Source organism: Carettochelys insculpta, chromosome 29 (assembly GCF_033958435.1).
Source record: "Carettochelys insculpta isolate YL-2023 chromosome 29, ASM3395843v1, whole genome shotgun sequence".
Lineage (NCBI taxonomy): Eukaryota > Metazoa > Chordata > Testudines > Carettochelyidae > Carettochelys > Carettochelys insculpta.
In genome coordinates this window covers 1,644,035-1,659,971 of record NC_134165.1, presented here as the reverse complement: position 1 = coordinate 1,659,971, position 15,937 = coordinate 1,644,035, and the positions used below count along the sequence as shown (strand labels likewise).

The following is a 15,937-nucleotide window of genomic DNA, read 5'->3' as shown; positions in this document are numbered from 1 at the left end:
CTCCCTTTAATGCTCTTTGTTTTATGTGACAGCGGCCAAGTCTGGTTAATCAGTTACTTATTAGAGACCCTCTCTTCCCCAGAAGCATGGGTCATTTTATTCCCATCTGCATCTCCCAGAATCTTAACAATTTTCAGGTTGTTCCCATGGACTGAAGGGAACAATCCTCCATTCCCTGCAGTGGAGGAGAGATATGAGGAGTGAACCAACTGGCTCCTATCTTTATTTCCCAGGATTTCCAGAGCCTACTGATGAACACAAAAAGTCAGCCCTTACAGAGGCCTTTGCATCTTCATAGTACTCCGCATGTATCTAAAAATGCCAGATAACATCTGCTGAGTCATACTTTGGTCCCCATAGGCTTCAAACGATTGAGGCATTATCCCATCACCTTGTCTGGTGCAATTTAGAAGTGTTGGTGGGTGTTTAAAACTTGCCCCCTGGGCTTTTCTGCATCATGGATTTGCTTAGGCTGGTGCTCAGAATTCATCTTATTCAGCTAGTTTAAAAAGGTAAGAAATAGCATCCTGTTCACCCAAGTGCATTTGAACAAATCAGCGCGCAGACACCGCTGACATTTCCAGACAGACCAGTAACGAAGCACAGCACAGGAGTGCCACTTGATCAGAGTGGTGAGGGAAGCAGGACAGGAGCCCAACACCAAGCAGGGTGAAAACAGCTGCCTGAAACAATCTCAGGAGGGTTTTATGCTCCTCACCTAGGTAGAGCAAGGCTGCAATTTGTCTCTCAAATGATGACATTTTGGAAGGGACATTCAATCTCAGCCTCAGGGTTTAAGCCAATCTCTGACTATTAGAGGTGAGGATCAGACCGAAGGTGGGGTCTGATTATCCCACACCTATTATCGCAGAGTTCTAGAAAACCTTTCCTTGAGCTACTGGTCAGAGACAGGACACTGCACTCACTAAGCCTTGGCTCTCATCCCATCTGACCATTCCTAGGTTCTCCACCCAGGGCTGAGCATACCCGTGGTACATCAGACATGCTGTACGTGTGCATAAACTATTGCAGTCACAATCACTCTGAATTAGGGCACTTCCTCCCTCAGTGTCTCACCTGGTATTGTTTGAGGACGCCATTGACCATGAGTGTGGACTGTTTGTCCACTCGTTCAGTGACTGCATGGGCCACAGCGTAGTAAGATTGCAATCCCCTCGCCAGAGCTTGGGAGACCCCATACTCATCATCAACATCTTGCTTAGCATTTCTAAAAAATAAATACATAAAGGGTTTTGAATTGATATGGCGATAATCCTTCTCACTTCCCTGGGAGACAGGCTTCCCCAGGCTCAGTGACCCTCTGGGGGTCCCACAACTGCTTGAGTGTCACCTCCTCTTTTCTCCAAAGTACAAACCAATCAACTTCTTCTCCTCTGAAAGAGTAGTTAAGTCTCTTCTCACCCCGGTTTACTTTTCCCTCTGCCTCATGCTCTCTAGGATCAGGGAGCAAACAATATAATGCCTGCATGTCAGCTCCTTGGAAACAAAGCAGGTAGGATAAGATTTACAGCAGCTCCTATGTGACTTTGGAGCACAAGTCCTGCTGACTTCTGAAGGTCCAAACCACAGTGCACTTTTGAGACAGCGAAACCTTTACCTGAATGGACAGTAAATTCTTACTGCCACCTCATCCAGGAGCTCATGTTTGTTTTAAAGGAATCACCATTACAAAAGTACACGTACTTCACCTATTTCCTGCCAGTTACATTTAGTCTAATGGTTTCTTCTGCGCCACCTTCATTAGCATTTCCTGGTGTGATGAGAATAACTTCCACCTGATGCACCAGAAACTGCAGACAGCAGAGGCTTAGCACTGCAAGCAAATGGTACTGTTTTTAAGTGCAGTTTCAAGTACGCACACTTTTATTTTTGGTTTGTTTTTTGTTTTTGCTTCTCAAACGGAAACTAGGAAACTGCCATTTGAACAAGAAAAGGAACAGGCAAGGCAAAGTTGTTCTGCTGACACATCTCCCCCAGTGTTTGCATGCAAGCAAGCATTATAGCAGGAAAAGGTTTTCAAGTATGGCATATCTAAGTCTTTGTAAATATTAAAAGCTAAAAACTAGGTTACTGCCACAGGAAGGTTAAGTTTTTACAAGCACAGAAGTATTGAGAACTGGAAGTGATAGTTGCTGAAGGAAGCAATAACATGAAACCACCTTGGAATAGTCAGCATTTTCTGTACATGGCAATAACTTTTCTTTTTATTGTAGCAATGCCTGCCACCAGGGGAACCATAAACTCTGTAATCCCTGACTTTTTCACTTGTAAAATGCCAGCACTGCATTACCCTATTTTCTTCCATTTCCTTAGTTTAAAATAACTAGAAGCTCAGATAAGTGCATTTATGCCAATATGGCTATACTATATACATACCCATAGGACATATGGTTTATAAAAACCAGCATGTGGTAAGCTTCATATGAAAGAGGATGAGCATTATGCGACTGTGAATACACTGGATTAATGCAGGTGATTACCTCTCTAGACTGGGTAGTCCCCAGAAAACATAATGGCCAGCTGCTTATTGACAGCTGAGAGATTTTTCTTTATCAAAGCGAACTGTCATGGGATAAAAGGGAAAGTCCGCTCACGGATCAGTATCTGGTTAAAAGGCTGGAAAGACGGGGTAGGAATAAATGGTCAGTTTTCAGAATGGAGATTGGAAACCAGCGGTGTCCCACCCCCGTGGTCTGTATTAACACCTAGCCTATTCAACATATTCAGAAAATGATCTGGAGAAAGGGGTAATTTGCGAGGTGGCAAAATCTGCAGAAGATACAAAACTGCTCAAGTTAGTTACGTCCGAAGCAGACTGGGGACAAACTCATTGAACTTTTGCAATATAAGGGCAGATAATATTCAATGTTGATAAATGCAAAGTAAAACGCATTGAAAACATAATCCCAACTGTACACATAAAACAATGACGTCTAAATTAGCTGTTATCATTCAAGTTTTTGGTGTCGTTGGGACTAGTTCTCTGAAAACATTCATTCAATCAGCAGCAGCAACTGCAAACCAAACAGAAAGTGGGGAATCATTAAGCGACAGAGATTATCTTATTATCGCCATACAAATTCATGGTACGCCCACATCAAGTACCATGAGCAGATATGGTGGTTTCATCTCGAAAGATGTATTGGTTCAGAAAAATGCAACAATAACAATTAGGTGTATGGAATGGCTACCATATGAGGAGAGATTAAAAAGACTGGGATTTTTCAACTAAGGGGGAGGGATATGATAAAGGTCTATATAAATCACGATGGCTGTGAAGAAAGTAAATAAGGAAGGCCTTATTTACTCCTCCTCATAAGAGGAAGTGGTTACCCAGTGAAATTAATAATCAACAGGTTTAGAACAAAAAAAAATATTTCTTCACACAATGCACAGCTGACCTGTGAAACTCCCTGCCAGAGGCTGTTGCAAAGGCCAAGATATATAAACAGGGCTCGAAAAAACAAAAGCAAAACCTAGATAAATTTACGGAGGACACGTTCAGCAATAGCCATTAGCCAAGATTGGAAGGGATGGTGCTCTGGCCTCAGTTTGCCAGAAGCTGGGAATGGGCAACAGGGGAGTGATCACTTGATGATTCCCTGTTCTGTTCATTCTGTCTGGAACACTGGGTGTTGACCGCTGTCAGGAGACAGGATCCTAGCCTAGACAGACCTTTGGTCTGACTCACCACGGCTGTTCACGTATAGCTCAAGAAAGAGAGACTCCTGGAGTTAGAGTACAGGGTTCCAGCCTCACTGATTGATTTTCTAAGAGATCTGCCCTAGTTCAAACAGGATTTCATTCAGGGCAGTCCACCAACTAGCATTATGCATGCGGTCAGACTAGATGATCACAGTGGCCCCTGTGACTGATGTTTGCAAACAGTGTTTTTGTAGCTATTTTGGTCCCAGGATCCTGGAGAGGCGAGACAGGTGAGATACCTTTTACCGGACCTACTACTTGTGAGAGAGGGAAGCTTGTGAACTTACACAGAGGTCTTCTCTAGGCTCTCTAAAACTCATCTTTCACGAACCGGAAAAAGATCTGACCCCACTCCACTGATGTTGGTAAATATGCACCCATGGTTTGTTACACTATTTTCCTCTGAAAACCTTTTCCATTCAGCAATATAGCTAAGGCAGCAATCCCTTCTGAGGAGACCCAAGAATGATATTTTAAATTAAAAAAGCAGTGCCAAATTTTCATTGGACTTTAGTTACCAACTTGTTAGTTTCTCTTCAGTTTTCAAAAACCCTGGATCAATTTACTGATAATAATGTATATGCGCTAATAATAATATATAGCTTCCTAGGAGAATGAGAAACAATGCCCATTAAAATTAACTGGCTTTGCATCTAAATTGATTATGTGGATTTGAGTATCTGAGCTTTAGTCTCTGGTAAAGGCCAACCATAACAAACCAGAGCTCCTAAATGTCATTGTAGGACGCACAGGGAGGAAGCTATAAACTACTGGCAACAGAGATTAAAATGAAAGCAATTCTAGCAGTAAATGACATGCAAAAATTTCAGAGAACTAGAATAGTTGCATGTGCCAGTCACACTGTGAAGCACCTCTTTCACCTAACACTGCCCTTCACGCAGGAACGAGAGCAACAGCAGCTGGAAGTCTCCTTTTGCCAGTTACTCTTGCGTGTAGTAGAGTGATCCAGAATAATGGAAATCAATCCATGCTAATCCTGGGTTGTCTGCCCCCCAGACCCCGAGGGAAAACACAAAGGGCAGCAGGATTCGAAACACTGATGCAGCAAGTGACTACACCTGGGGCTTACTCAATAATGTGCCTGGCATCGACTTCTGACACATCATCGCTGTCTGGATCAGGGATCTTCTTCTTCTCCTCCACAGGCGGGGCAGGTTGAGCAGGTTGTGGCTGCTCCTCTTCCTCCTCCTGCCAGAAATTGAAGGCTACATCACTGGGACTATCAAGTTGCGTGCAACGGAGAAAACAGCATTCTGTATTCTGGCAGCAAGATGGACCTGACCAAATCTGCATAAGCCATTTAACGTGCAACAAACTCTTCAAACACATGCTGCAGACTTTGCAAAAAACCAGCACTCTGGAGACACCTCTCTTCCCTTCCTGTTGCCAAGCATAAAGCTTTCTATGCTAGCTGCAGATGCAGGAGACTTCAATACACCAAGCAATCCTATTTGATTTGTCAGTTTTTATTGCAATATTTTTCTTTTTTTGGTCCTCTGTACTTATAAATGTCAGTCTGTATTGGAAACGAGACTGATCTGATGAAGTAGGTCTGTTCCATGAAAGCTCATCACCAAATATATCATTTTGTTAGTCTTTAAAGTGCTATGTTTCTGCTGCTTTATTTTGCTGGAATACAGACTAACACGGCTGCCTCTCTGTTACTACGAAACTGAAGGACACTATATATAACATGGATGCACTCCGACCAGTCAAAGATGAATATTTGAATGGACTCTCCATGTGTAGGAATTTCCATGAAATGCACACGCAAAGCTACACAATCACTTTGCATCTCCTTATAGACCTAGGCATAACAAATTTACTTTGTGACCATATCTGTGGCCTTTTGGCACCTCTCTCTCTCTCCCTCTCTTTTTATTTAAAAGGCCAAAAAACCTTTGATCACAAGAGAGCAGAAATAAAATATGAGGCTAAAATTTCCAAACATGAGGCATGTACACCCATATTCAGACACCAAAAATAAAAGCAGCTCCTTTTCCAAGGATGGTGAGCACCAGCTTTTCCCATGGACTGCAGTGAGACTTACAGAGTCATGGCAACTTTGAAAAACCATGCTACTTATACAGGTGCCTGTACAAATCCCTTCTGTCTCCTTCCTAAATATGGATGTAGGGGTGAACCCTAAGTGCCCAAGTTTGAACATTTTTCATGCATGGTCCAGAATACTGATCACGCAAAGCTGACCCATGACTGCACCTTACCTCCCACCATACATATGCTAAGAACCTAGGGAGAGGTAACATTCTGGGGATAGAAACAGGGTAATTTTTTTTCTAAATGCAATTGAGCCACTTATTTCCCAAAGTAATTTAAAATTAAACTCTTTTTGAGGGGAGTGGGAACTTCCATTTCACTGACAAAATCATGACTTGTCCCTCACCTGTCAGTGTTGAACAACAGCATAGCATGCTACAAGTAGCAAAACAGTAAGAGCCAGGTAGGTTGACTGAGATTGGGGTCTCAATCTCATTTAGGGGAAGTGGGGAAGAGATTTACCCTGTCCCTATCCCCAAAGTATTACCTCTCCTTCACCCCAGACCACAGAGCATTCAAAGACTCATGGTGTATCTTGAACCTACTACTTTTTGAATATGTGCAGAGTTTCAGAACTCATAAGAAACAGTCACTGCCTTACAGATCAGGGTCTGGATCCTGCGAAGGACAGGGAAAAACCAGGTGGATCACTCCAACATGCCCTGTTCTGTACAGTCCCATTGATGCACTGGTGCTGAACCTTGTTGGAGACAAGACTAAATGAACCACCTGTCTGATGCACTATGGCAGTGGTTTCTAAATGCCAGTGCCAGGGTACTATCAGCAGTAAAGGTGTGCAGGGTTGTGTCCTAATTAAGGCCTGAGACGGAGGAAGAGATGCCAAGCGGAACTACGACAGCGTGAGGTTGTTTTCATGCTGCACGCATTAGCTCTTGCAAAGTTTATTTGTTCTAAATGAACTCGTCTTAAATAAACCAACACTGAATTATATTTGAAAAATAAATACCGAATTAAACTGAAAATCTTTTTAATCCCTCCTGGTTATTTACCTTAAAAACACAAAAGCATAAAAGAAAAGTAACTTAAGGCACAACAACTTACCTCTTCCTCCTCCTCTGACCCACTTTCTTCACTGTCAGACCTCGGAGCTACTTCATATCTAATTAAATACAAACATTAATATTTACCATCAGTTCTGATTCTGACTGAGCAGTGCACAAACACGAGACGAGCTTGGGCTCCAAAGCTTTTGAACGCAAACCAGAGTGAGATTACTGTTATTTTTAACAGAAACTTCAATCTTTTTTCTTTTCTAATCCCAAATTTTAGGACTAGTACCTAGAAAATTCGTTGGGCCTGGGTGATAAACCAGTTAAGTACCTTTTGCAATAGTATTTCCCATGCAATTTTACCAGCTCCCTGACCACTGGAGTAAGGTTAAAGGAATCAATGCTTTCTAAGGGTACAACATACTTTTTCCTACCCTCCGGGACTCTTAAGGAGTGAGCCTGGGCTGACATTTTGGGCTGTTCTTGCCTGAACTCAGTGCAGACCCCAACCCTACAATGGTCTCTGTGAGAGAGGAAAGTCCAGTCTCTGCAGAACTGGGCCAGCATCCCAGGCCCTGAACTAGTGTAATTTCTGACCCATTTCAGCTAGCGCAGGGAACAGAATGTGTAAGCAAAGCCACACAATATATTGAAGCAAATGTGAGGCTGTCATCCTTGTAGCTTAACACCAGATGGCGATCTGGGCACGGGTGATGGCTTACCCTGGGTTCATTTCCAACCAGGCATCCAGCTGTCCCACCTTTGGAGCATCTGTGCCAGTCAGGATTTTACCGCTCTCCACATGGATCACTTTCACAGGGAGATCACTCATCTGGCTGGTCTCATCCAGAGGCTGAGAAAGCACAGCATATTAACATTTTAGTATTCCCCTGCAGGTCAAAGCTACTCTGTGCTCTCTTAGCCAATGCTTTAACACCACATAAATGCTGCTGCAGAAATATTTAGGGGACTGCCACTAAGGTTTTATACCCAAATAAGAGATCAAAGCTTTTTGCTTGTTTTTAAATATTTTGGTTAGCATGTGACACAAAAGTGCTGCTTAGCCCAAAAAAGAAATCAGGGCAATTACTAAGGTATGAAGAACAGAATTCTCTCAATGTGAAACATCTCCAGCTTGTCTAATACCAACTTACTGGCAACTTGGCCCTTCCTGTTTCAAAAGTGAAGTTGCAACTCCTAACATGCTGTAACACAGCAGGGGGTGCGGGGATTTTATACCTAGGGTTATATGGCATGCTTTTCCTGATGCCCTGTACTTCCCTGCAGTTTCCCTAAGTTTCACTAGGCAGCGTTACTGCATAGTGGTAATATGAGTTCACAGATGACACCTTTGTTCCCTGAGAAACAAGACAAACTTGGCCAGTTTGAATTGGAACTGGGAATTGGAAGGCAGTTAGCCTGGACTGGGGGAGAAAGGTAAGCTGGGGGGAGAGAGTCAAGGCCATGGCTCAGGGGCCCTCCTTGCCCCAAAATGGACTGGGCTGATTGTTTCTGGTTGCTGTACTGACACCTTTGTATTATGCCATGTCCTTGTTGACTAGTAAACCTTCTGTTCTACCTGCTAAGCAACAGTCACTCCTGACTGCAGATCGGGTGCAGGCCTGGAGCCCCCAACACTCTGTGACATATGCATGTGTAACTTTCAGAACTTTTGTTCCATTGTGTTCTCTGGGACTGCTCCAATGCCTGAAATCATGGATGGATCTCCCTTATGGTTCTGAACCCCCTTGTAATCTTTACCATATTGACCCTCACACACAGCTGTAGGCAGGAAAGCCACTACCCTGTGACACAGACTTGAGCAACCTCACGGCGGAAAACTATGGCAGAGCTCAGAATCAAATACCCGGCTCCCAGTCCCAGGCTTGTTTCCTAACCACAGCCTTCCTGGCCTACAGCGAGGCACCTAAGGGTTTGTAGGACTGGAGCCTTTGTGAGTACACTGGAGTTGCTGCTGAAGTTAGCAGTGACATGGCAGTTTGGGAAAATTGCCAAAACCTTTAATGCTGGTGAACAGTAAAAGACAGACAAAGTCAAATAAGTTCTGCTTAAGGAACTCTTGAGGTAACACTGGATTTATCGTTGCTCCTTTCCTTGCAATCCAAAAGATCATCACAACTGATCCTTTCAGCACATGGCTACGAAAGGTCTTCTAGCCTTCTTGGCAATACACGGAACAAGTTTCTTATGCTTACTTCGCCATCTGGTCCAATCGCTGGGGTTTGTCCTTCTGCATTCTCCGCCTTCTGAAAGAAAAGAAATATAACTAATAGTGACACATTGCTACTAGGAAGCAAAATCAAACCCATAAGATGAGCTCTGCATTGAATGACATGTTTATAAAGCAAGTATCCCAACTCAAAAGGGGCAGTGTGGGAAGGGAGGGCCCAGAACACTAGAATGGAAAGGGACCTTGAGAGGTCATTGAGTCCAGTCCCCTGCCCTCCCGGCAGGACCAAATACCACCTAGACCATCATGATAGTTGTCTATCCAATCTGTTCTTAAATGCCTCCAGGGATGGAGATTCCACAACCTTCCCAGGTAATTTATTCCAGTGTTCAACCACCCTGACAGTTAGGAAGCTTCTTCCCTAATGTCCAACCTAAACCTCCCATGAGGCAGTTTAAGCCCATTGTTTCTTATCCTACAGAAGTGTTCCAGCTGGAACAGACTTGTGAATTAAGTTCTAGCCTAGAAGTCCACCTTCAAAAGAGCTAACATTTGAGACCAGCTTATCACAGTCATAGAGGGGTAGCAGTGTTAATCTGCAGCTTCACAAACGAGCAATCCTGAAGCACCTTACAGACTAACAAATTTACCTAATGCTACAGGACTGCTCGTAATTAGTACAATAACAAAATATTATATTAGAAGTGATGCTTTTGATTACTACATACAAAACAGCTGCTCAGCTACAGGGTGTGTTTTTTTTTAATGCTATTCATCATCAGAGAATACAAAGCCAGCTCTTGCTAGTAAAAATAATTCTGCACATCTTACTACTAAAAGGCAATCAGAATTGTTCTTTAAAAAAGTTGAGAGATTCCATTTTAAATCTCCTGGAATACAAGTGCCTACTTCCAAAAATCCCCAATACTTTAATACTATTCACAATTCTACCAGCACATCTCCTTGCACTGACCACATGGTTTTCTTCCACAATTACACAATGAAAGAAACCAAAAAAACCTGCTCTTAGTTTTTCCAACTTCCATTTAATCAATAACAATTAACTAAAGGAAAATTTACTGCTAATTTTCTGATGAAGTTACTTTAAGTAAGGAGGCTTTGCTTTAGAAAACTTGCCATACATTCTCTCTAATACAATGACATTTGTTACATTTAATTTGGCAAAACAGGTCAGTCTTCAGTTTCTTTCACTATATATATTACTATGGAAGAAAAATCGCATTGCAACTTGAGGTGTCTGCTGTTGAAAAATTAAGGAAAACAGCACAAAGACTGGTTTTTGAGGCATGTTCTCAAATAGGGTAAACTTATTAGTATAGCAGGTTAGATGATGCACTAGGCTTTGTGTTCTGGAATTCCAAGTTTAAACAAGCATTGGATTATAAGAGAAGTGAGCTTGCTTGTCTCAGCCTAATCACATCTGTGTCTGAACAAGCAGCCTGTCTGAATAACAATCTGTGCTCAGACTTCCTGAACTGCAGAGACAGGACTAATACAGCTCACAAACAAGACATGATAGTAGACACACATGGGCTACGTCTACACGTGAAGCCTACATCGAAATAGCTTATTTCGATGTAGCAACATCGAAATAGGCTATTTCGATGAGTAACGTCTACACGTCCTCCAGGGCTGGCAACGTCGATGTTCAACTTCGACGTTGCGTGGCACCACATCGAAATAGGCGCTGCGAGGGAACGTCTACATGCCAAAGTAGCACACATCGAAATAAGGGTGCCAGGCACAGCTGCAGACAGGGTCACAGGGCGGACTCAACAGCAAGCCGCTCCCTTAAAGGGCCCCTCCCAGACACAGTTGCACTAAACAACACAAGATCCACAGAGCCGACAACTGGTTGCAGACCCTGTGTGTGCAGCATGGATCCTCAGCTGCCGCAGCAGCAGCCAGAAGCCCTGGGCTAAGGGCTGCTGCCCACGGTGACCATAGAGCCCCGCAGGGGCTCGAGAGAGAGCGTCTCTCAACCCCTCAGCTGATGGCCGCCATGGCGGACCCCGCTATTTCGAAGTTGCGGGACACACAACGACTACACGGTCCCTACTTCGACATTGAACGTCGAAGTAGGGCGCTATTCCTATCCCCTCATGGGGTTAGCGACTTCGACGTCTCACCGCCTAACGTCGAAGTTAGTGCCGCTACTTCGAAGTAGCGTGCACGTGTAGACACGGCTAGGAGGAGCAATTTCTGAACCCGTCTTACTTCAGACCTGTCTCCTGATAGAGCTAGTAATTCCAGCAGCAAGAATCTTAATCATTAAGTCACCTTCTTTTTCTTTTTCTTCTTTTTCTCCTTTGCCACCTGTGCGGCCTTGTGTTGTCGCACTAGCTCGGTCAGATTGGCCACATACTCGTCTGTCTGCTGAAGAAGGTATGCCAGACGCTTATCTTTTTTCTGATCGATAAGCTTACGGTATCCTTCTTCATCTTCAGCCTAAAGGAAGAGGGAAGGTTAGCATCCTTTCAGCAGCAAGGAGGTGAAATTTCACCATTTAGAACTTCTATGCAAGCACATTCCAGGCAACTTACACCACCGAGCTAAATCACATCATATGTGCGTGTATAAAAATTGTTTTGCAATCCCATGGGAAACCTTACCATCAACCTGCGCATTCTCTCCTTCTCAATCCTCTCATTCTCCTTCTTCTGCTCACGCTCCGTGTTCGCATGATAAGTGGCAACAGCTTTCGTAAGCTTCTGAATTTTGCCCGTGACGGATCGATGGTATTCTTTGAAATCCTTGGCATGCTGGAGAATGCTATTGAGGTATTCCTGAAGGGACAAAATTATGGTAACTGGGCTAGAAGTCAAGCACACCTGTTCAGCAATCCATGCCTTTTTATGCCGTAAGCCAGGTGATGCATGGATTTAGCAATAAAAAAGATCTTTTTCTCCAATTATAATTTTTAACATCTCAGTAATGACCCACCATTGAATGGCCTCCATACTCGAACTCTCTCTACAGGTAAACAAGTGAGTTATGCTCCTTAATTGCTCAGTTCCCAAGGAAATCCTAAACTGTCTACCCACCTTTGACTATCCTTACCTAAACAACAAGAAAAATGAAGTCACAGGAAAGGTACAACTCACCTGGTGCTTTTGTCTGCGTTTCCGTTCTTGCTCTATCTTCTGTTGTTTCTCCAGTTTCTCTGTGATACGAGCCTCACGCAGGGACTGTCGCTTGCTGCGTTTGTACGCCTTGGCGTTCAGTGCTGTTTCCAGGGCTGTATCTCGTCTCATGCACACCACGACTTCCTGACGTAGCTTTCCAAGAAATTAAAATTTTTAAAAATAATATTCTCTCCCTGTCATTAGGAAAGTGCCCAAGTTTTACATGGCACTAAAGGCTAGAATAACCAGATGATACAAGGCGTAGGAATGGTGGTTCTTGTAGTAAGTTCAATTTTATTCCAAACCAGGAATGGGACACAAACATACACTAATTATCTAATTACTATGCAACCTACATTTGTCTTGTCTAACAAAATCTGCAAGAACTGGCTAACTCCTGCTCTAAAGCAGGCATCACCCATTGGGAAAGCCAGCTGCTGAAGCCTCACAACCTACCTGTCTCTGGAAGTTAAGCAGTCTTAGTGCTTTAAGTTCAATGGTAGCTTTGGTTCTCAGGTCACCAGCCAGGGACCCGGGCAGGTTTTCCAGTTCCTGGATTCTGTGAGCAATGCGAGCCTGCAACCTGTGGAATAAGACAGTTTTGTAGCAGATAAAAATAAACAAAATTAAGTTAAGTCTTGGCACTTGAATCCTTTTACTGTTCAACTGAGGAGACTACCAAACACATCTGGGTTCTATCCAGTCCTTGAGACGCCATATCTCAGGAGCGATGGAGGTTCCTGGCAGCTCTCTTTGGAACACAGGACTCAAAACATAGTTTAACAAGTTGGCATCACAGTAGAACTCCTCTCTAGCATGGCACAGACCTGGGCTCCTTAATCAAAAGTGCCAGGAAAACTTAACCACAAGAACAAGAGCACAGACAGGCAAGTCTGCATAGAAAACCAGAAGATTTCAGGGGGTGCCCTGAAAAGCTCCGAAGTGAATTTATGCGCATTTTCCCTCAGTCCTAGGCTATTCTGGACAGCAAAAGTCAATAGAGACTTTGGCAGGGGTGCAAGGGAAGCCTGGTTAATGGTGAGCGGGCCACTGTATTTGCTAAGAGAGCTGAAGACACCAGTGGGAGAATAAAGAGTGAGAAGCAGCCAGCCACTTGCTATCAGCATCACACAATTCCAACAGAAGCCAGGGCTTTTACCTGTATTCCCTCTCCTGAAGGATTTCCACTGGGTCAAGTCCTCTTGGCTTCTGGATCGGCGTGATACGATTCTGCTTCTGATGGAGCTGCACCATTGGGGCAGGCTGGGCTGGCTGCCCGGGTGATTGAGTTTGGGGTGGCATTACAGGAGATGCTGCAGGCGGTACCGCTGGGGGTGCTGGTGAAGGACGGCCAGTCGGCTGAGGAGGAATCAGTTTCTGAGGTGTGCTAGTGGGGGTTGCAGCATTCGCCATGGGTCCTGTTCAAATACCAAATTGGGAGTGATACCGGGTTTCGTGTTCCCCCCCACCTCTTTAAACCTGGGCCTTGACTAAAATTTTCAGACTGGGATGACTGCAATTAGGTAATTTAGTAAGTGGCCTAAATTTCAGACCTGATGGGCACACACAGCTTCTGTTGGCTTCACCCCCTCTGAAAATCAGGATACTCATTTAGATGACAAGCTTCAGGAATGCCACGTGGAACATTCTGCTTCTAAGTAGCACTGGAGAGCTGATATGCAGACCAGTGATACGGTTTAAGGACAAAAGAACCCCACCAGAGAAAATATTCTGCTTCTGCAGCTGTCCTGTATTTATACTTTATAATACAGGACAGTGCAATGTTCATCCCAACCCAGCTCCTGAACAAGTCATTCAGGCCTACTATTTGTTCCCCAGCCTCTGCTCCCAATCGTCTGGTAAGCCATACACTTCACAGCAGCCAAATGCAATTCCTTCCACTTAGTACAGATGAAGTGCACAACTCTGTACAGCTGTCCCCTATCACGCAGAAGAAAAGCACGTAGATGCCTGAGCCAGCTCTTTGGAAAGAGGATTCACTGGATTCTAACCACCTGATCAAAGTCATTAGGTGGCTACCAGAAAAACCAAACACACACACATGCTCCAGAGACTCCAAAATCTACACTGTAATTAACAGGTTTGTCTTCAGAATCACAAAATCCAAGTGGAGGGTTTTCATAGAGCTCAACTAAAGTGGTAATGTCTCCCAGGGTCCCCCAGGTGGCGAGCACACACTGGAGCAGAAACCAAAATCAAGGTCTAGGATCTGTAGCAACTCAAGTGCTGGAAGAACAAAATAAGATGCACAAAAAATGTTCACATCTCAGTTTTCACTTTAACATGTGCTTCCTCCACATGTCCAAGTAGCACATCCTCATACTACTATCACTGCTCTAGGGAAGGGAACACCAGAGGAATCTGTTGTGATTAACTATTTAAAGAAGCCTATTCGGAGTCTCACCTTCAGGCCACGGCTTTGGGGGTGCACCAGGGGGCTGCCCAGGCATTCCTGGGGGAACTCCTGAGGGTCCAGGAGGGGGCATGTTAGGCCCTCCTATGCCTGCACAAAAGGAGATAAACAAGCGGAAAAAGACAGCAATTAGAAACTCTCTGCAGTGTATTACTCTGGTGCTCCTTGCATGTAGCTAGTCAGAACAAAACCAGGCTCCTTCAGTTTGTTAGTTAGCAAAAGGATGGCCAATATATGTGGACTTTTCCAAGAAGTTTAAAAGAAAGTTCCTGCCCTGAAAAGCTTAGTGTCCCAATTCAGAAAGATTAAAAAACACGACTGCATGATGTGACCCAAGCACAGTGACAAAGGGTGGAATGTTTCCCACAAGACATGTATGTTATACGGGCAGGGAAGGGCTGCTTCTTGGAGGTTGGTTTGTAAGTGTTTGTGAACAATACAAAACAATGTGAATGGAAATATGGAGCAGCGAGGAGAGGGGCTGAGGTGGAGTGCAAGGGAATGAGAACAAAGATGTCGGTAGGGGACCTTGACAAAGATAACGGATCCTTTGTGAATGCAAGATCCAATACATGATGCAGATAAACGTCTCTCCATAAACTCACATAAGGAGCCAAAGAGATAAAGGGAGTTTGCTCAGTCTGGGGGTGTCTGTACTGAAATGGAAGTTTTGAATTTGGACTAAGAAAGTAGCAAAGCTGGTGCTTACCATGAGGTCTGCTGTAATTTGGAGGTGTTGGTCCTGGTCCAGGCCCAGGCCCTGTTCCTTGCACTGGTCCTGTCCCAGATACAGAGGGTGGAGGTAGTGTCGGCATTTGCTGCTGCATTCCAGGCATTGGTCTCTTTCCCTGCACTGCCATCTGAAGATGGTCAGGTAGAGGCTGCCCTCTGGCGAGCATCTTATAGGCCATGATCTGAGCTCTTAACTGGTGCAGCTGGTTCTGGTTAAAAGGAGTTGGGCCCCTGTTCTGTTGTCCTAATGCTTGCGGGTCAGTACCATCCAGCGGGACTCCGCCAGGACCAGATGACATCTGAGAGCCAGAGGATGGACCATTAGCTGGAACTGGGCTGGATGCATGCTCAGAACCACCAAGTGGAGAAGGGTAACCTGGAAAGAAAGATGCAATTACACTGCCGCATGTTGTAGATGTTGCATAATAATACAGACACCCTTTTAAAAATAGTAACAAAGAGTAAGCCGTGCTAGTCTATACACTATCAAAACAAAAAGCAGTCAAGTAGCACTTTAAAGACTAGCAAAATAGTTTATTAGGTGAGCTTTCGTGGGACAGACCCACTTCTTCAGACCATAGCCAGACCAGAACAGACTCAATATTTAAGACACAGAGAA

General features: G+C 44.2%; 1 protein-coding gene across 10 annotated transcripts in view; it reads right to left on the bottom strand.

The window, feature by feature from the left end:
- Positions 1-15,937, bottom strand: part of SMARCA4 (SWI/SNF related BAF chromatin remodeling complex subunit ATPase 4) — a 56,628-nt gene that overhangs the window by 24,879 nt on the left and 15,812 nt on the right. For all 10 annotated transcript variants that reach the window (XM_074979413.1, XM_074979415.1, XM_074979416.1 and 7 more), the window contains 12 exons: positions 15,296-15,694; positions 14,578-14,676; positions 13,312-13,570; positions 12,609-12,735; positions 12,132-12,305; positions 11,640-11,813; positions 11,308-11,475; positions 9,032-9,082; positions 7,538-7,668; positions 6,868-6,925; positions 4,817-4,935; positions 1,078-1,228 (listed from right to left, as the gene is read on the bottom strand). In XM_074979413.1, coding sequence (XP_074835514.1) covers positions 1,078-1,228; positions 4,817-4,935; positions 6,868-6,925; positions 7,538-7,668; positions 9,032-9,082; positions 11,308-11,475; positions 11,640-11,813; positions 12,132-12,305; positions 12,609-12,735; positions 13,312-13,570; positions 14,578-14,676; positions 15,296-15,694 — 1,910 coding nt within the window. The remainder of the gene's footprint in view (positions 1-1,077; positions 1,229-4,816; positions 4,936-6,867; positions 6,926-7,537; positions 7,669-9,031; positions 9,083-11,307; positions 11,476-11,639; positions 11,814-12,131; positions 12,306-12,608; positions 12,736-13,311; positions 13,571-14,577; positions 14,677-15,295; positions 15,695-15,937) is intronic.